The sequence below is a fragment of the Parus major genome, chromosome 3 (assembly GCF_001522545.3).
Source record: "Parus major isolate Abel chromosome 3, Parus_major1.1, whole genome shotgun sequence".
Classification (NCBI taxonomy): domain Eukaryota; kingdom Metazoa; phylum Chordata; class Aves; order Passeriformes; family Paridae; genus Parus; species Parus major.
Genome location: NC_031770.1, coordinates 95,420,896 through 95,441,952, shown reverse-complemented (window position 1 = coordinate 95,441,952; position 21,057 = coordinate 95,420,896). Strand labels below are relative to the sequence as shown.

The 21,057-nt window shown below is 34.5% G+C and overlaps 1 protein-coding gene across 2 annotated transcripts in view; it reads right to left on the bottom strand.

Annotated features, from left to right (window-relative positions):
* Positions 1-21,057, bottom strand: part of TRAPPC12 (trafficking protein particle complex 12) — a 50,589-nt gene that overhangs the window by 28,687 nt on the left and 845 nt on the right. For both annotated transcript variants that reach the window (XM_015621156.3, XM_015621155.3), the window contains exons 2-5: positions 19,743-20,953; positions 16,559-16,675; positions 9,262-9,375; positions 8,321-8,459 (exon numbers count right to left, since the gene is read on the bottom strand). In XM_015621156.3, the coding sequence (XP_015476642.1) occupies positions 8,321-8,459; positions 9,262-9,375; positions 16,559-16,675; positions 19,743-20,948 (1,576 nt within the window). In that variant the 5' untranslated portion in view covers positions 20,949-20,953. The remainder of the gene's footprint in view (positions 1-8,320; positions 8,460-9,261; positions 9,376-16,558; positions 16,676-19,742; positions 20,954-21,057) is intronic.

Sequence of the window (21,057 nt, the reverse complement as noted above, 5' to 3'; positions counted from 1 at the left end):
AAGAATCTGATTTATTTCCTTTTACAACTAAATCCTCAGTTGTAACAAGCACTCAGAACTATATTACTTTAAAATGTACTCTATGGATGTATTATTTCTCAACTCCTTAGTATTTCCTTCATAGCTTGAGACCAAAAACCGTTCCAATGAGATCCTCAGTAGTACATCAAGTGTGGTGACAGACCTCTTAAACAAAACCAAAAGAAAGCTGGCTCAGGGTGTAAGGCTAGTTACTGTAATGAATTTTTAAACCAGAATTTGTATTACAGTTTCTCACAGGAGGATCTAAAAAACTCTAGTAGTCTGTTTTGTCTCTTTCTTTATGAAACTCATGGCATAAACAGAAGAAATTTTACTGTAAACATCGAGCAAATCCATCCAATCAATGTCTGTTACTTACTGCTTATTAAGCAAGCTACTAACTTTAAATAAAGAAACATTAGCTCTTTCCACCCTCTTCCTCAGTTTCCTTGTAATCCTTTTGAACAGCAGGAGGGGTTTTTTTGAGAAAGCACAAAACTGTACACATGCTCTCATACAAATGTCACAACTGTGGAAAGAAGAAGAGAAAAGGAACGCCCTTTTACCACTGGCAAGGCTTTCTTACCAGCCCAAATAAACAGTAATGTACAATTTCAGGTCAAATCAGATGAGCAAATTGCTCATAAAAACCCTGCAGCACTTATTCAAGCCACTCAATCCAAATATAGACCTTAAATACACTGCTTATAAATTATAAACTCTTGAGATTTTTGGTTAAGTGCATTTTCCCAGATATGTTTGTGTCTACAAGTACACTTCTCTTTATTTAAATTATATGTGGTATGGGTAACATATCTGTTTAGTTCCTACAGTAATGGACAGATTTTCTGGTTAAAAAAACAGGTCATAAATTTAATTAGATTTGGTAAAGTTTTCAATGAGTGCTACTTATATAAGGTGCCAGTACAATTTACATAGACTTCTCAAAAAGAAATACATGGCAGTAATACAAAATACATGTGAAGAGATCCGTTCACCGATGCAATTCTGTAACTGATTAACACCTGTGTTAGAACTGATAAGAGGTGAGACTTTCAAAAAGGCAAAAGAGATTTTCAGAAAACACTGATTTTTCATTTCACATTGTCTAGTTCAACAAGAAAACAACTGGGAAGAAGTAAATGACATTTGCTGATGACTTGAAAAGATCAATAATAATAGTATTAGGAAGAGCTGAAAGGCAGGTTGTAGAATTTGGAGTACAAAATGTAATGAAAAAAAAGATCAGCGGGGAAAAAACCAACTATACTTCCCTCAGTGAACACACTTATATTGTGAAAAAGGAAAAAAAACAAACAAGAAAGTAGGATTGACTGCATTAACACTCAGCTGCAACAGAAATAATACATTTGCTTCTTAGATTAAGGATTACATTATCTTGCCTCAAAAGTTTCACCTTCTCACTTTTAGGCCACTTAAGGCAGAAAGGGAAAGACGTATTTCTTTGTAACAGGCTTCTATTATAAGCAGGCATACATATCTATTCCTGTGGTATCCCACTAGGTTCAAGACAATTTTATATAAACACCGAATTTATCACATACTGTCTTTTGCAAAACTACTCTGAATCAAGACCATGTACTCCATTATATTTCACTTGGTACTGAATTTAACAGGGCAACATGTCAAGGAAGTATTTAAAACAAATAGCATATCTTGTAATTAAAATCTTCAGTTAAGAGCATAGGAGAATGGATTTTGCTCTCTACTTCATACTTCAAATTTCTACAGTAATGTCCTCTTACACAGTAAAACTATGCCAGCTAAGCTTAGATAATTTCCACAAAAGGCATTAATTACCCTACAATTACTGCTATATATTGAAATTTTATTTTTAAGTTGAACAGCTCTTATTCTAGTTTGTTATTTTACAGTTAACCTCTGCTGCTCCTCTTTAGGGGTTTTACAATAATATACAAAAAATTTATAATGGAAAATGGTTTAATTTTAAGACAATTTTTTTAGCAATCACTTTTAAATACACTGGAGATTTTTATTTTCAAAGAATGCGATGTTTGATTGTCATGTCACATGAATTAATCTCATTTGTATATATGTATATATATGTATTATCAGCATACAAAAGGCAAAACTAAAAAGTAAAAAAAGGCCTGCTGAAAGGAAATTTGATACACTGAAAGCATGGGAACAGAAGAAATAAAGAGCAAGATCAGGTAGAATTTTCTAAGACCATAAATTTAAATTTCTTTATGAACAGCTGCACATTTTCATAACTGTCAAAACATAAACATCACCTCATGTCAATCAAATTTGATCTGCAGCCTTCACCTGGAACCCTTTTGAAGCACAGAAGAGTATTCCAATGACCAGATATTTTATCTTTGAATTTGCCAGTTGCAAACCAGTAATCAGAAATGCTTTCTGATCTGCCTTCTACAGCTTATTCAACAAATCTTAAATGCCAAAAAGCAACAGAAGATCAGATTATCAGTTACTGAAAAGATAAAGCAGGATCTTTAAACAGCAAAAAACCTCAAACCAAAACAAAAGAAATAATTCTTTCCTTCACTGGGTAAAAGAGAAATATACAAAATCGAGTTTCTGAAAAATATTCAGGTTTTTACATATACATACAGAAAGAGATGTATATGCTTGCTTTTATATGCACCAGCATACTTCTACCAACAATGTATTAGTATCATCTACAGGATTTTTAGAAGGGATAAGGTAGCGAACTTCAAATCCTAGCTTCACTGACTAGAAATTAAAAGTACACTTAAAAATCCCACTTCAACAGACTAGATTCCAAGTTTTTGTTTATTACTTTCAAGCCAGAGAGGATGAAGATGACATAGGAGACTAAATGTTTGTACACATTTAAATGGTTGTACCATTTCAATTAATTTAATTGAAAATTTTATCTGAAATTACATGCTTGCAAATACTTCACAATTTAACTGCACATAATCTAAGAACAGAAACTCTGAATCATGATCTGGTTTAAAAAAGTTTCAAAAATACTTTTTCAAGTAATTTAGAGTTATTTGCATTGGAGAAAGGCAAACATAATAAAAAGAATGCAGGAAAACTCTACAAGAATTGCTCTGCAGCAAAGAGATCACCCTAAATCTTACCTAGTGGTAACTGTAGTAAGGCAGCCTTTAGAAATTTGCTGCTCATAGTACTAAGAATGCTGTGCAAAGCTGGCACTGTCTACAATGAGACTATGTAGCCTTGTGAAAGAATACAATTAAGTACTTTAGCAGTAGTATACCTCCTTAGATTATACATACATTTCTTAATTAAAATATCTGTATCATTTCAGAAAAAAATTCTATTTGCATGTCTGAGTGGCCTGAATAACCAACTGGAACCACAACTTTTGAGTGGTATTTATTTAAGCTGTATTAGCTGATTTTACAGGTAGACAGTAGCTCTGAAGCAACAGAACAGTTCCACTAGAGGTTTTAGTATGTTTTTTACTGCCAACGTGAGCGTGAATGAAGAATTTTCCTGAGCAACTGCCAAGACTGAATAAGTCTTATATGGGGAGTGTTAACTTCAGCAGTATTTGTGGTAACACATGAGAAAAAAAAACAGCACCATGTGTAGCAATGAAGAGGAATATTTTTCTTCTGTTTTCCTGCAAAATTTATTAACAAAGAGGAATAGTCTAAGATATAATTTCTTTAGTCTGTGCATTTCTTCACTTATCTTTGTGATAGGTAGAGAAACTAAAGGAAGTCATCAATGTAAAAACAATCTTTTATTTTAAATCTTTTTTCCCCACAACACTTCATATTTTGCCACAATTATCCCACTAACTAAATCTGATGAAGGTGAAAAAAATGATGATTTATAGCATCATCAGACTCCATAAATTTTAAAAAGGGGAGCTTCAGCCAGCCTGCCTCACATAGACAAGCAGAAGAGAAAACAAAAGGAAGACAGTAAACTCAAAATGGCCAAACATCACTGTAGAGGCATCACATAAAGCAGATAATTTCTCCAATCCAAGTCTTTCCTTACTTATGACATAGGCTGACATTCAGAAACACGCTTTAGGTAGACCTTGCAACTGTACTTAGTTGTCAGCACTATACACAGACAGTTGAGATGCCTGTAAAATGTCATTTGTGGATATTAGAGAAATACTTTGGATAAGTGTTTTCATAGCTAGCACAGTTTCCCTGTATTAACAGACATAAAACAAGTCTCTCACCACAAATTGTGCTATTTTATAAGCTTACAAAACGTAGTAACAATTATTACAGTTCACCTTAGACATCAGTGCTGAAAACTTGTTAACAACATGGGTTAGTGACATTTCTAGACCATGTATGGTATGATTCCTTTAGAATGACTGGAATTTCGAAACAGAATAAAAGAAGCAAATTAAGACCACTGCTTGAGTAACTAAGGACACATTAGAAATGAAATCTCACACTATTTTCTTCTATCACTTTTTTTCAGATATTTCTGATAAAAATTCTAAACACAGTGGATGTTAGTAATGTCATAGAAGTATCACTAGTGAAAAATGCTAAAGCAGTTGTGATATCTAGAATCACACTATTTTATATATAGAGAAAAAAATATATTGTATATATATTATTTATGTTATTTTTTCCAACTATCACTATCCATCAAGAAGTACCATCCTATTGCAGTACATGCTAGTGTATACCTAGTCCCAACACGGACAAACTTTTAAAAACCTTGTGCTGGTACTGAAACCAGAGCTCAAGAGAAGGAATACACTATGAAGTATGTTTCTAGAACAAATGCAACTAGATATTTAGTGCCATATTCCTTATTTAGGACCTTCCCACCCAATTATTTGATATAGAGGAGTACAGATGATGCTGCATCATCACAAGGAGAATGAAATGGGGAAAAGGAAACAAAATCCACCCCATGTTACATAAGCTTCTGGTCAGGGGAGCAGAAGTTCAATTTTTACTTACACATAGCTTATTTTTTTCCCCCTTTGCAATACAAAATAAATTATTCACAAGTTTTGTAGCTTTAAAATATTGATTTTGGTAGCAATAATTTTTCTGGAACTTACTGCTCTATTAACCAGAAACAAGACCAAATTACCTCATAAAAGAATGAAACAGCATTTTAATGTTCCATTTTAATTGTTGGCTCTCACAGGCTCAGAAACACATAGGCATTACCAACGAAAAGGCTGTCTCAGGTTAGGCAAGCTATCATATGAGAGTTTATTATGTATCACAAGGAACACAGACACAAATGGTATGAATAGAAGTGGGTCAGACTGCGTAAATATAAAATTAAAACCTCTTAAACAAATTCCTGAAAACCATCTGTCATAGAGAGCAGATGACAAAAATTCAGCCTCATATATCCCACACAGTACAATGAAGATGTGCAAGAAGCAATCTAAAATAGGGTTCTTGACCTAAGGACCTAAATAGGGTTCTTGACCTAAGGACCTACCTATTATGAAGGAAAATAATTATATGTAAAAATATGACTTTATAGCTTCTTTACGCAGATGAATTTAAAATAAATAAATCTGTAAGTAAGGAATTTTAAGATTTTACTAAAAAATGACAACAGTTTGTTCTCTGCTCCTTATCAATCAGGAATGATCTATGAGTACCTTAGCCAACCCCACTGGCCAACACAAGGATCCTGGCAGAATCAACATCCTGAGAGGCTACACTCCTATGGGCTATGGAAATGACTGAACAAAGAGCCCACAGAAGCCAGGAAAGGAAGATTCCAGAAGAACTAGATCTTACAGCCTTACATGATAAAGACAACAATAATGGGATCAATGCATACCATGGCTGCAAATTCCATACAAAATATGAAGAGGAAATGGAGATTAGCAGCACTGCTGAAAACAGCTTTAGGTGAGATTCAGAGGAAATTAAGAGGACTATGTTGGCCATGTTAAATTAAATTAATGGAAAAGCATCTTTCACTTTTCATACAATTACTTGTAACTTAAATTCTTTGAGATAGACTTCTAAGAGATTAATGGATGAAGGGCTGTTCTCACTGCTTTAAGTTTTGAACTCTCCCTACTTCACACATAAAACCCAGAAAACTTCCTAATGTACTACATTTTTTACTATGACTATTTAGAATAAAAAGAAATATGCAAAATATTATCTGTATTACAATTAATGGGTACATTATTTATGTCTATACTCTCACTTCTTAAATTGACTTTTAAGTGCTTAGTCCATTTATATACCATGAATCAAAATTAAAATGTTGAAATTAAGCCCTTTTCTTTTATGCTTATTACACCGCAAAATGATACACAAAATTGCCAAAAAGCAGTGGATTGTGTATTCATACTAATATACTTCAACCAAAACATAGGAATGATTTATCTGTATTTTATTATTTAAATTAGCTGGTTAACAAGGTATGTATACTAAATTTCTTTATCCATAATCCAGCATAGCATAGTTTAACACTAGACAAAAATATAACTGTTTGTGTTCTTCCACATCCCTGCAAATGGCATTTCTTTCTCCTCAAAACTATGTACGGAATGTTGGATAGCTGGTCCCACATCATAACCATGTTGGATGTATATGAGATATCTACAACTAGCAGGTCAGCTCCATCCAACCTTGATCCTATTTTCCTTACAAATGATCAGACTATGGTCCCAGCTGGTATGTTTAACTGTTAAAAATTAATTATGGAACAGACTATCTTCCTTAAGCTCATCTTTTTTTACCATCAATATCCTCCTAACTTGTATGAAATAGCCACAGTGGTTGAGTGATTGCTCCAGGATCCAAAGCCCAGTCACAGGACAGGTGACTGATTTCAAGACCTGGCCAGACTGTCCTGAACTGCTGCCCTCGGTATCATCTGTGGCACGAGCATTCAAGTGCCTCCAATATTGACATGACCTGCAAGGATTTTTCTTAGACAAAATAGTTTATTTTTAATATTGAAAAAGATGTGGAGACATACATATGACCTGCAGAACACTACTATTGTGGTAGCATCATATGAATAGCAGCCCTAAGATCCAAAAAGCTGTCCAACCTGATGACCAAGACCTCTTTCACTCTTCCAACTGACACAGTTCTTTCCCAGTGGATTGCCTGTGATTACCCGAAGGACGAAGGAGTTCAACATAAGAGGGAGTTGCTCTAGGCAGTACACATTGGTCTTGCAGGGCTGCAACTAATCTTTTGTATCACTAAACAAAGTGATCTGCACAAAATCATGAACTCTGTGACCAACTTCCCTTCCTCAGCAACCTTAAAATCTCCTCTCTTTCTAGGTTACTCCATCAGGGCTACCAGCATCTCATGTAAATTGGACTTCAATTTTTCAGAGCGGAACTGCCTGTAACAACTGCTTCTTACAAATGTTTCATTACACACTGTGGTTCAAATACAAAAGCCAAAGAACATTAAGAACACTCAACAGTGTACTTGCATCAGAGAATTATTCTTTTCTAAATAACAGATCTAGAAAAAATAAAATTTCAAAATAGCCTGAACAAGAGCAAAACTGTTCTTAAAAATAGCAATTTTTCAAACCCAGACTTCTGGAGAACTAGAATATCCTGAGCAATGGAACTATGTGGTTAATCTATGAGCTATTTGGAGCAGTGGGAAGTAGTGCATTTGTAACTTGAGACAAACTGCTTAAAAAGAATTGAAGCTGGTGTCATTTTTGTTCTCTTCAATAATGAGATACGTAGTAAATCTCTGGTTTTTACTTATTTTCAATTATTTAGCATATAATACTACCTTTAACCATGTTTCAAAAAAGGAGTAATATTAACTTAGTTCTAAATTTAGGGTTTTTTTTCTTTTAATCCTAGAAACCAGAAAATAACACCTGCAGTAGCATATGGGCATGCAAATGTTAAAAACAGCATAGTGATACTATCTGGATGAACTGAAGAGGAAAAAGCTCATAGAGTCTATTTCCACAAACTCTCTCATCATCTTTCAAGCCTATTTTTGGGTAAAATGAACTATTCAAGTTTGGTAGTTTTTAATTTCAGTATCATAGAACTAAAATATTACATTTATTTGTAAAAACACTCCTCTGCAGCAGCATCATGAAATACACTGCCTACCTGTTGTTAATTTTTATCACTACCTCCATAATATGAGCAATACTTAATGTAATAATCAATCATGTTCTTCTGGGAAAAAAAAAAACAAACCAAAACCAACATAATTCAAAGCTATCCAATGCTTTACACTTAAAACCCCCCTGAATCCAACCAATATTTTAGAATGAATGATAAAAATGGAAAAAATAAAAGCATTTCATAAATCAAGTGTTTTACCTTTACGTCCAGGGTATACATTAGGGTAATATTCATAATAAAGATCAGGCTGGTCTAAATTTCCAAATGGTTCAAATTCCATTTCTGCATTTTGGAACAGATTCAGTTTTACCAGCAGTGCTAGTCTCACAAACCACAGCTAAAAATTAATACATAAGAAAAAGGGAAGACAAGGTCTGTTACTAGCTTCAATTAAAAGCCACATCCAGTACAATTTCAACTTTTCCTGATAAAAGCTGAGTTTCCCTGTTACTGAAAAGAATCAGGATTTATATTTACCTGCTCTTTTACACAGTACTTTTCATCAAATCATTAAAACAAAACTCAGAGGACCAATGCTTAATTGTTTGTAAAGGTACTAAGATTTCAAAGACGAAGCTTAAATACTAGCCTGCTTCAAAATTAGAACATTTCTCTTTGAAATGAGTTAGCATGTACAAATTATCAATCTGGTTTTTCAACTGCTTTTCCAACTTTATGGTATTCTTAAAATCTTTTGGTGAAACTCCATAAGCTTTAAAATCACTAGGGTCAAAAACCTCAGTTCGTATCTGGTCACATCTGAATCGCTTGCAATATTTTATTAATTTGGATTCTTACCTTCTAAGCAACATGAAACTCATTTCTAACATGTGGAACCTTACTATAAAGTTCACAATCTAGATAGTCCCATGAACCTTAGCAGATTGAGTCTTTCAAAACAGCAAAACATATTCCATTTTACCAAAAACCTTTAAAAACAGAATCGAGATTCAATTTTCCTTAAAAAAACTAAACTTGTTTTAAATGAAGGCCTACTTTACATAAGCAAACAGAAAAAGTGATTTGTTAAAATAGCTAAATAACCACAGTTTCTATGTTACAATTAGGAAAAGGAGTTTGATCATGTTAAAAAAAAAGCTGCTATGGATATTGTGACAAGGGCATACCTTTAAACATACCTGTAAAGAATCTGTTGTATGGCTAGCAGGTAGTCCACTTTTTTTATAGCCTTGACCATGTGCAGCTAGAAGCCGCCCACACAAATCAACTGCTGCTCTCCAGTTTTTACTACTCTGGGAAGAAGAAAAGAGAAAGTAGCAAAATCGTGAAGTCCCTAAAATGCACAACTGCTTGCTTTGCCTGCAGCAGCAACATGTACCCATCAGTAATAACAACAAGGTCAGGAGAGCTGGCCAGTGATAAGTAGAATGTCATTTGTCAAAGCGGCACGTCTAATTAGGCAAAAAGGGAAATCAAGTATTAATATAACCAAATCACTAAAACAAAAGAATATATAATATCATATGGAATTCTAAACTTAAAGCTATATCATGTTTGATTATATAAATGAATATACTATAATATTCACAAATGTGTTTTCTCCTAAAAAAAGGACAAAAAAATTGTCAGCCATATATTATCAATAATATCCAAGTTACTTTACAGTCATAAAATATTCAATGCCTATTCGTATCTTACTGACTTCAGTATCTCAGATTATAACCCCTAGTACAGTCCACTTAATGAAAATAAACTTGTAGCATTGTCCAGGATACAAAATTCCTATTAATCAAAAACAAAGAACAAGGAAGAACACAATGCATAAATATAAATAAATTTAGAATGACTGTTTCACCTATAAAACATAAACATCTGAATTTCCACCCCATGACTAATTTCAAAATACTCTTTTTTTTATTAATAGGAAAAAACATTCCTAATTAGGCAAATCAAAATCTCACACTGTTAATCTGTTTTTCAACAGAAATATCCCAATAGTGTTTCCTTGCATAGTCTGATGCAGCAAACCAAAAACTTAAAACACAGATTTACAAGTTTTAAGCCATCACACTTTTCTATTATACAGAGGAGTTTTAAAGAGACATATATCCAGCAGGTCATTCTAACATAAATATAAGTTATTCCTTAAAGTAATATTTTTTCCAAACGGTTTCTTAATACATAGAAAAATATAACTGTAAAACAAAATAATCATGTTGTCTGATGAAATGTAAAAGAATAAAATACATTTATATGATGCTTGCAAAGTTCAGATACTAATCTTGAATTGGTATTTTATTAATTTCTCTCCAACGTTTTAGAAAATGTATTCATACAGCAAACAGTTACATTGAAAAACCAGTAGTAACAACTGAAGTGTCTTCCTACCTTCTGCCCCCCATTTTGCAGCTACCCATGCTGCAAACAGGCCACTATAGAGATCACCATTCACTGTCCACCTCACCTCTCCTTTCTGCATTGTCAGATGCCAGCTAGTAAGTTGAGTTCCAGTGGAAATGCAAAAGCTGGCTGACAGCAAGACCATGAAACAGCATGGCAGACTTTGAGCCACCTACATTCTTAAGGAAGAGCAGGAATTTGTAATGCATTATAACATCCTTCAACATCAACAGTATCAACTTAGAAAAGCAGAAAGATACTGCACATACTGAATTAATTCCTCTTCTGGAGACAAACTAATTCTTACTATCCTTACAACAGGAGCAAACACAGACTCAAACTGTTCAACTTTTTCTTCCCAAATGAGAGTTAGGATCAAAAAATAATAATGGATCATTTATGACCATCTTAGTTGCTACAATATTTTAAATTTTATTTCAGGCATGGACAAAAAATACTTTATTGAACAAGACAGCCAAGAGAAGCAAGTCTGACAATTATTGTGAAAACAGTTGTTGCTGGAATATGAAACATATTATTTGCAATGATTCCAAAATTAGAGCTGCCTGCTGGTCATGGAGCATAATTCTCTGTGGAAGCTTACTAGAAGGCTGCTGGCAGGACAACTTGATTTGGCATTAACTGGACACATTATTGGCTCAGGCAAATTGTACCAGACTTAAGAGTTACCAGTCCACCAGAAATCTTCATCCATTTCAAACATCCCTCAAAACCCTGCAGGTCACTTTCATGCTTCCTATGGTCTACAATCATACAGTTCTAAAAATCCAGGTCCCTTATACCGGAATTTTGTTTCTAAGTCCTAAGTAGAGACTCAAAGGAAATATGGACACTATAGCTTCAGATAAACCATAAGAATACTGAGGAACATTCTCAACAACAAAAATAATTATTCTGTGATGATCAGGATATGGTTGTCTAGCTGTAATTGTGTGAAAACACACATTTCTCTGAGAAAAAAATACTGTCAACCTAATATTACTACTAAATAGTTCACTAACACAGGAGAAGCCTGAAAGAAGAGAACTTCCCTCCATACGATGCTATTACCATCTTTCCACTCCCCTCAAAATATATGGAGCTGTATGTCTTTTAATGAAAGCCACCAGCTTGCATGATTTCTGTACTTTCTAAATACTATTAGACTAGATGTTTATCTAGTGAAAGGATTTTTTAAAATCTATACACATCAGAAAAAATTAAAACTCCAAACCATCTCAGTACCAACTGCTGTACACATGTCAAAGCTAGGCCAAAGCAGATGAGCTACACAACAGACAATGCATCACTCCTTGCAGAACGTCTCTGTTCTTCAAAAAAACCCAGAAATTCTGGGGGAGGTTTACATACAGACAGGGAAACTGCACAGTAAAACAAATTTCAAATGTAATTCTTCTGTCAAGCAAAGACAGGCACACAGACTGGAAATCTACAGAAAATGTCTTCAATGATGAAAAGGGAACTCCTCTGATACACAATCTATAACATTATTCAATCTCTCAGGAAAACCACTGAAATTTTAACTGAGAGAGTCACTTCCTACTACAGAAATGCAACCTCTTCACAAAAGCACACATTTAGTTTGTGCTACTCCCACCTTCTCTCAAATCAGCTATAAAAATGTAGGAAACTGCTCACTGATTTAGAAACAAAAGAACAATCCCCTCCCCTATTTTTAAGGATAATTTATAACTTATTAAAGTGAATATGTATGTTATACCACTGTATCCAAGTTTGTTATATTTGAAAATATATGTAAAAGCACAACATTATTCCTGTGCAAAAGTAACAGTATATGACTTTTTAAAAATAGACTCAGAGGGAGTCATTAACTCTACATGTAACACCATTAAAGTGATTAAAATGTCCTCCTCCACTAGCTATGACATGCTTCTCCCCTGTAAATTACATTGGTAGAGCACTTACACATCAGTTAAGAAAATGTAGCCAGTAACCCTTTCTTGGTCTAGCAGCTTGAAGAAATTATTCCGTATTTTGAGGAAACATGTATTTATAGTGGCAAGATACATTAGTCTTTTTTAAAGTATGGTAACTACAAAAGACTGACTCTGGCTGCAGGCACCTTACAACTGAAAACATCAGAAGGGCCTGGTAAGCAAGATTGTGCTATTTGTTCAAATCAGGGTAAAAAAATTAGTCTAAAATATGGAATAACAAGAACTAACAGAATTGTAGCTTGTATCTTGTATTTTCTGTTGTAAAACAAAGCAACAGGGTGACAAGAAGATCTTGCTTACATTTATTTGCTCTAGATGTAAATGCTTGTTCCTATGCCAGATTGATAAAAACTTTTAGAAACTGAAAGCACAGATCTTCTGTTTTCAGTCAAAAAATAGAAAATCTTATCCAGTATAGATGCATAACTCTACTCACAAGTTATTACAGAATTATTGTGCAGAACTATTCCAGCAGGCCCATATCTCTTCAAAGCCCTAAAGCTGTAAAACTAATTCACCTATACCACCTCTGCACCGTTTTGCCACCAGTAGAGCATTTCCAATTCACTGCTGCCCGTCCCATAGAAGAGAAACTGAAAATGTGAAAACACTGCTATTCAATAAATCATCTTTGGCTTACTGGCAAAAATCTCATTGAAATCATCTAGAGACCAAATTGATGCGGAACAATTTTGTTAGCAAAGTTTAACCACTTGAGTTCAGGTCCTGGTAAAAAACTATTTGTCTTAGATATGATGCTACTGTTGGTGACCTCATCAGAAAAGGTGCACCTCTGGAAGTTCAGCGTACCAACTTCGTGATAAATACTGTTTTCTGAGAATTAATTGTACTTGAGGAAGCTTCTGCAGACTGAGCTATGATCCTCCCAAAAGGACATCAGTCTCCAACACTGCTGCAAGCACTAATTGCATCTTACCCACTGAAGTGCTTTTACTTAACTGTTTTTTACTGGACCTTTTATAGGAATGTGAGGAGTAGTACTCGAGAATGCACCCTGGAACTTTTGTGGTCCTGGTTAAAAAAGGTGGTATCTTCCTTTGTAGATGTAACCTAGGAGGCGGTACTGTCAATATGTAAGGACCGCATCACTAAACAGGCATCATCAGATGATTTACAATATCAGAACAATAGAAAAGGTAAAACACAAGGCAAGTAATGCAATTTACAATGTAATGTGCTGAGTTCTGAGCAGTGATAACAAAATGACATTAGCTTCAATTGAAAGTCTGAGCAGAGATCTGAAGATGATTATGAAGGCATCCACGATGAGATGGCTAGAGAAGGTTTTTTTTTTCCTTGAGAAAGAAAATCTGAGAAGTTGAAATGCCACAGCTGTCAACTCACAGAAAGTAGCAGGGGAGAAGAAGCAAATATTAAGGAAAAGAAAAGACTTAAAATCCATGATAAGACTAAAACACTAATTATTGTCAGCAACTTTAACTTTGATTAGAAAAAAAGATTTTGAGGGAGGACTGATTAGAATGCCTTTGATTAACAACCAAATGAATGAATGTCTGGAATAGCCTTTGACAGTAGCAGCAGTATATCTGTATTTATTTAAACAGCTAAATAAGCTAACAGACTTAATCATACGGTAGAATAGAGAACCTTCAGAATTGCAGCTGAAGACATGTGGTTTGAAGATCATGTGTTTGATGAGCATGTTTTTCCAACCACGCAGGATTAAAACAGTAACCAGATTCTAAGGAAGCAGTTTCCTTTGAAGCAGAAAAGTTTAGAATACTGTTCTTAATTTTTTCCTTTTTTTTTTTTCTCCCCATAATACAATGAAGTTTGCCCAAGATCATCTGAGAATTTTATTCAAACAAATTTCTTCGTAACAGGACTAAACATTCACTTTTGGTTTCAGCTGACAGTAGTGTCCTCCTACAGCATGTGATAATTGTTGGGACTTCTAGATGGAAACCCATCTAAATTTAGCTTGTGATCAGGGACTGTACTATTAGGTCTGAATTGACTTAAGAATTCAGACAACAACTCACAGGTAAACACATAAATAATTGGTATAAGTCTGAAGGTGAAATTTATCCTAATTCTAAACATTTCTCTTCTCACTGCAGACATATTCAAAATACACTCTTCTAAGTTGCTGCAAGGGATTGAATTGGGTGAAAAAAAAATTCTTTTTTTCATGTGTAGTGCAAAGGATATCAAATAAACAGCTAAGGAAAAAACCCTTAACTTTATGGAAACTGTACAGCAATATTCCCAATACTGACTATTTTTTAACTAGATCCTAATATAAATATTGCCTCTAAGTTGTCCCTTGAATTAAAAGATTTATTCACTGAACGTATTTGGTCAGGAATTCACTCATAAACAAATTAAAATTTGTGACTAGTAACAGAATACTTATTGTATGTCATTCTGGCCTATTACATATGTAAAAAGTATATATCTTTTTAGTTAATATCATCTAGAATAGGATTTTAATGTTTTTAAGTCTAAAGTCTCTTTAAAGACTATAGTCAACCAGAAATAAATTTTCTACATTTAGACTTAAGAAGAAATGCAATTTTTGCAAGGGTACAAAAAATGACCAACTAATTCTCATCACAAAAAGAAACGAGTTCTACAAATGAAAATGTTATTTTGCAAAATGAGAAAGTTATTTTGCATCCAACCAACCAACCATAAACCAACCAACACCTAATGATTGAAAGCCTTGAAAACCAAAGAACATTCTGATTTCTACCCAAATGGTTTCTATTTTATAAAAAAAACCTACCCTTCTAAAATAGACAATTTTTTAAAAAAAAAAATGTAAGTAACATAAGTAGCCATAAGTACCCTAACTAACAAAAAATCCTACAGATGCAGATTGCCTCCTAGCTTTACTGCCTTGGGCCTAAAAGCTTTAACACTACTCTTCTGAAGGTTAAGAGCATGCTCAAAGCAAAAACATTATCAGCAGCAGCCTTGTAATTAAGGTACAACATGGTCTGCAACATAGAAGAACATCTTGCATAGACACCACTACCAGGATAAATAGATAAGCATTTCCCACACATCAAAAATTCTCTTCTGGAAGGCGGAAAGTAAGTGTGAAAAAAAAGCTTTTCCTACTTAAGACACTGATGGGTACAAGACTTTTATATAAGATTTTTTTCCCTCTCAAGTCAAACAAAACATTGAGATAAGCAGAAAAACATGTGTCTAGGATGGAGATCACAATCTGTTTTTTCATGTGTAGTTTCTAAAATTACCTCTAAATTTCTTTAACAGTGTGCTTGCTGAGACCTCCTAGAATATTCCTAACATAACAAAAAAGTCATCTCTCCTGAAGCTTTACATGTTAAGTCACACAATTAAATTAAAGGATGTTAAATACTAAATACAGCCTGTCCTAATAATTCCTCACTACTTCTTGTCAGTAATTTTTCATCTATTTTTTTCAAAAATAAAGTAAGTCCAAAATATCTTGTTATGTTGTCACATTAAGTAAGGCTCAGTCATGTAATAATAATCAATTTTCTACAGGAACACAACGGTTAAAGGAACAAGGCAAGGTTTACAAGGCTGCTAGATGAAACTCTTTTCAGAACAGAAATATTTACATTAATGATAGGATTAAGTTAAGCTTTCCTCTGGAAGTACTTTTTTAGTTTCCTGCACTGAAGTAAAAAATTAGGCAGTTGAAATTATCATACCAGTTTGGCTTTCCATTTACAACTTCTATGTCTTTCTGTAAAACACACAGGTGAGAACATAAATATATACACAGGTAAAAAACCCCTCATGATTAAAATCTGTTTACAATCATTTGTATTACATAAAAACTCAAAGTCACTTTAAACAATTTTTTGTTAACTTTTCATGTAAAAAATGTGATTTACTTTTAATGTAAAAAAATGTGAATACTATGTGATTTAAACCTAAATAGTTAAACCCCAGTGTCATTTCCATTAAAGACTATTGTAGTTTGGCTAGTACTATTGAAGGATCAGAAATAGACTAATATTCAGATTTTTTTTTCCAGTTTCTCCTCAGTCAGTACTCCCCAATTATCTTGAGAGAAACGCAATATTAAATATATACGATGATTGTTACTTACAATTAGCTGTTTCAAGCCTACAAATGACTGCTCTACAGAGTTGGCATTTAAAACTTGTCTCTTCACTGCAGCCTGCTCCCCCAAGAAGCGAAGCATTAGGTCTTTTACTGCATCTCCCTTGGCGTTCATGGAACAGAAAAAGAAACAGATAATGAGACTATTGAAAACATTATTTCAGCAAAATAAAATGTAGAATTAAAACTGAGAAAAGGGGTTCTTTCCACTAGAGAAATACATATTTTCCTGTATGTTACATATGAAATAAATATGACTGCACGTGTATATATAGCACTGGAATGAAAACTTCTACATTTACACCACATAATTTGGTGTATTTTTTTTCCATGTATAGGTTTCAGTTAGCATTGACACATTTAGGTTTACTTGCCTCTTATACTATTATCATTCACAGACCTTATAAAATATTCCTCAAAGATCTTACAAAAACCAGAAAGTTTTACAGGTTTTTGCAATGTATGTTACCATTGAAAGGTGCAATCTACTGATCAAAGAAAAACATGCACACAGTAAGTTAGCCTTAAATATCCACAGAAAATAAACTTTGAGAGATCATAAATGAAAGTAAACAGCAACCCTTCAACAAGGGTATTAAATTTCAAAAGACCTAGCTGCAGGCATCAGTCAGAGAAACTGGCCTGAGCTCAATAGCTTTTTGCCTAAAAAGGAGTGAACTGCATGTAGTAACAGTAGAGCTTAGCTATGACAAAGACAATTGACATTAAGTGTTTCAACTTCCCCCATGGACAGTGATGGGAAATATATTTGTGTTTTCTGTCTAGTTTCTTAAGGAATGAGAACTACTGTTCCAAAATGGAAATTTTTTACTCATCACTCTATGAATAAACAAGATATCTGCCTCTCTGACAGAAGAGCCCAAAGAATTAAGAAAAGACAGTGTCTGCAAAACGCCATACAGATGAATTTTTAATTCCCCCTAACTTTGGATCCTAAAGTCCTTTGCTGTAGGAAACAGTACAAATTAATATAATGAAACAAAGGACAATGACAGAAGACAGCAACAGAAGAAAAAAGGCATAATGGAAAGAGCATAAAAAGCAGCACTCATATTTGTTCTGACACTTGAAGAACACTGGTACAGACAATCTTTACTATACACTGTTTTTTAAATGATTGTCAAAAAGCACTGAATATTTTTCTTGGAGTTATTTATCGACATAATACATTTTCTGAGCAAGCAGGGAAAAAAATAAAGTCCCAAGCTTGACAATACGTGTCACGTGAAATTTCAGTCCTTCCCTGAAGCACACTTAAGAGTTCACTCACTGCAACTGCATTTTTCAACCAACTTCTCTGTCCACTGCATTTAACTTGGTTTAACATCTTGCAGTAACATTCAGCATTAGCGAACTATTCATACCAAAGTTGTAAAGACCGTTGTTGGAAGCAGCTTTAACAATGAAAACATACCTCCCACAATGTTTCAGCTGACATTTCAAGCTCCCTACAATTAGTTTCAGTTAAATACACAATTTGCAATACTATGGAACAATGATATGAAAATAGGGGATGTCAAATCAGTCAAGGCATGCACTCAGGCCATGGAAAACCAGTAACTGAAAGTGAGGAAAATTTTCTAAACACAAAGCACTTCAAAACTTGTCCCTGTGGACATATCTAGGAGACTCTTATAAATTATAAACAATGAAGAAAGCAGTAGTATTTCCTTTGCCTCCACTGATGATTTTACATCAGGTCTTTTGTAGAAATACATCACATGGACATTGTCAAACATCCTCTCTTCAGTTATGTACTAAATGGTTTATCTGCATATTTGTACATGACTAGATTTAGGGAATCATCAGGAGAAACAAGCCTTTAATCCCTGACTGGGCTGAGGAAGGTCAAAGAGAACTACTGTAAAAAAAAAAATATTGCAAAAAAGGAGACCATCACCCTTGGAGATTTCAGAACAGATTACTCCATCTGTCTAACTGATTAGCTGTCAGGAGAGAAAGAGTACACACCAGAATTACACATCAAGGTCTAAGGGACATTTTGGGCACAACAGGAGGAGGAACAGCTTCCTGTTACAGTGTTTCACTCTAATTATTTAGCTCTGTGATAACACACTAATGTTTTAAGATAAAGTACACCCAAGAAGCAACAGCAGCGTGGCATATATCTAAACTGGTATTCATTGCTTGTGACAGAACCCAAGATTTTTCAGATAATTCATCTAGACGTCTGGACCTGATTCACTCCAGAAACTCTTCTGATAGCTCCTGCAGATTGGGAAGTTACTGCAGACTGCTCTCTGCTTGTATTTGCCTATTGACTGATGGTCTTTGTTATGCATAATTAAGGTTTAAAGTATCCAAACCCTCAACACCATCTATCTACACAACAGTTCTATTATCCAGAGGCATAGATATCAAAAAAACAAAACATGGCTAGCCTGGCTGAGCTGCCAGGATAAAACTACTTCATTACAAATCCTGAATAGATGTAAAATTTCCCAAATTCTGAGAAAAATGTTTTATGCCTTTTCACCCGTTAGAAATTGACAGATGACTAAAAACTGCTTTTCACTACTATGTTGTTTGCTTTGTGATCTCCTCTAGTCTTTTTCTTTTAATTTTGGAGTTATCCCTCCCAGCAGCTTGCTATAGCACTGCATCTTATTTAGAGGTTATACCTTTCCATTGCTTAGGGAAGATAGAAACAATGCCATTTCACTCAGTGTTAACATTGTTGAGACCACTGTGAACATGAGTGAAATTATTTCCCACTCGATCAAAACAGGGAATTCCACAAACAAAGCTGTCTGCTGTAAGACTCTAGCAAAGCTTAGAGGGTGTGTATATATTCCAAATGTGAGTATTATCTTACTAACTCAGAGGACCAGAAATAACGTACTTGAAAATACAAACAGCTTTGGCTTCTACTGCAACTGTCAACACTGGTTTTCAATGTAGCAAATAAATATCACTATGAGTAAATGAGACCTGGTTTTAGCCTCTTCCTGTACAAGGCAGCATTAGCGAACAAGTGACACTGCATTTTTTAATTAGGATTGAAGCAATACACACAAGGTGACCATCAGCAACAATAAGAAGCAGTATGATATACAGATTACTGGACAGCTCTTCTACAGTATTTCTAAAATATAATCATAGAGGAAGGTACAGTAATAGACTCTTACCTGGATATTATCGAATTTTAATCCAGGCATGGTGAGATTCTCTTTATCTATGAACACAGTGCTGTATTGTTGTGTGGCAACTGAAATGAGAACATTTCTTGTCTCCTCACTAGGAATCCAAGCATCATTTCTTCTATCTAGTTCACTCATATTTAAAGCTGTGGCAAACGGGTCATCACTCCCAGCAAAAACAGCTTGGATCTGTGAGAATGGCTTGGGGGATTGAGTTATTTCTAGAGATGATGGTGGACCACCTGCTTCAGGTCTCCCATTTTGCACAGGGAAAGTAGAGTTGGATGAAGAACCATCTCCACCATTAGAAAGAGAGGACATCTGTTCTGGAACTGAAGAGCTTGCATTTGGATTACTAACAGAAATAAAATTAGATGTGGTAAATGAATCAAAAAAATCAGAAGCCAAAGTATTAGTGTTAACAGTGTCACCAAAGAATTTGCTTAGACTAGGACTTGGTTGAACCACCTGTGGATTAGACTTCACTGGAGTCTCTATTATACTACTAAAACTGGGAGATTTCACCATCTGAGGCTCAAAACCATCTGGCAGGAACAACTGTGGCTGTGAACTAGCATTGTTTGCTTGGCTGAAGATGGTGCACACAGGAATGGGCTCAGCCTCAGAAGATGGTTTGGTAGTACTGGGTGACAATATTTGGTCCCCAGGCATGCTTTCATCAATATCATTTGGTTTTGTTTCAACAGGAATGTTGTTTCCCAACTTTGGTTCCTCCTTCACTGCTTCCTGAATTGATTCTTCCTTTAAAGATGCCTGATCATCTGTTCCAATCTCAGAAATGTCTTTAGGAGTTTCTTCATGTTCAGTTTCACTCTCATTACTTAAAAACTCTTCTTTATCCACTTCTGTTTGTGTTTTTTGATTACCTTTAGCTTCCATTTGGTCTACAATCTCCTGAAGACAACCAAGTTCACCTGTGTCATCTTCACTATTGTTTGGAGAATCTGAAATAATGACACTCTCCATCATTTGCTCATTAAGTTTATCTACAAAATTATTTGAATCTTCTGATACAATTTCATTCCCTTCAGACTCAAATTCATCTCCACCAAGATCAATGGTTTCCTCATGGAAGAGGCTTTCTTCCTCAGTTTTCTGCTGAACTATGTCTCTGCTGTCACCTTCATCTGAGGTGCTCTTTGCATCCTTAGTACTGCTTTCATTATTCTCCATAGTATCTGGAAAAGGAGAAGGCCCCACCAAAACAAGAACTAGTTTTATTACTTGTATATTTTTCAGGTGTCACAGTGAAAATCCTAAGTACCATACAAACAATGAAATT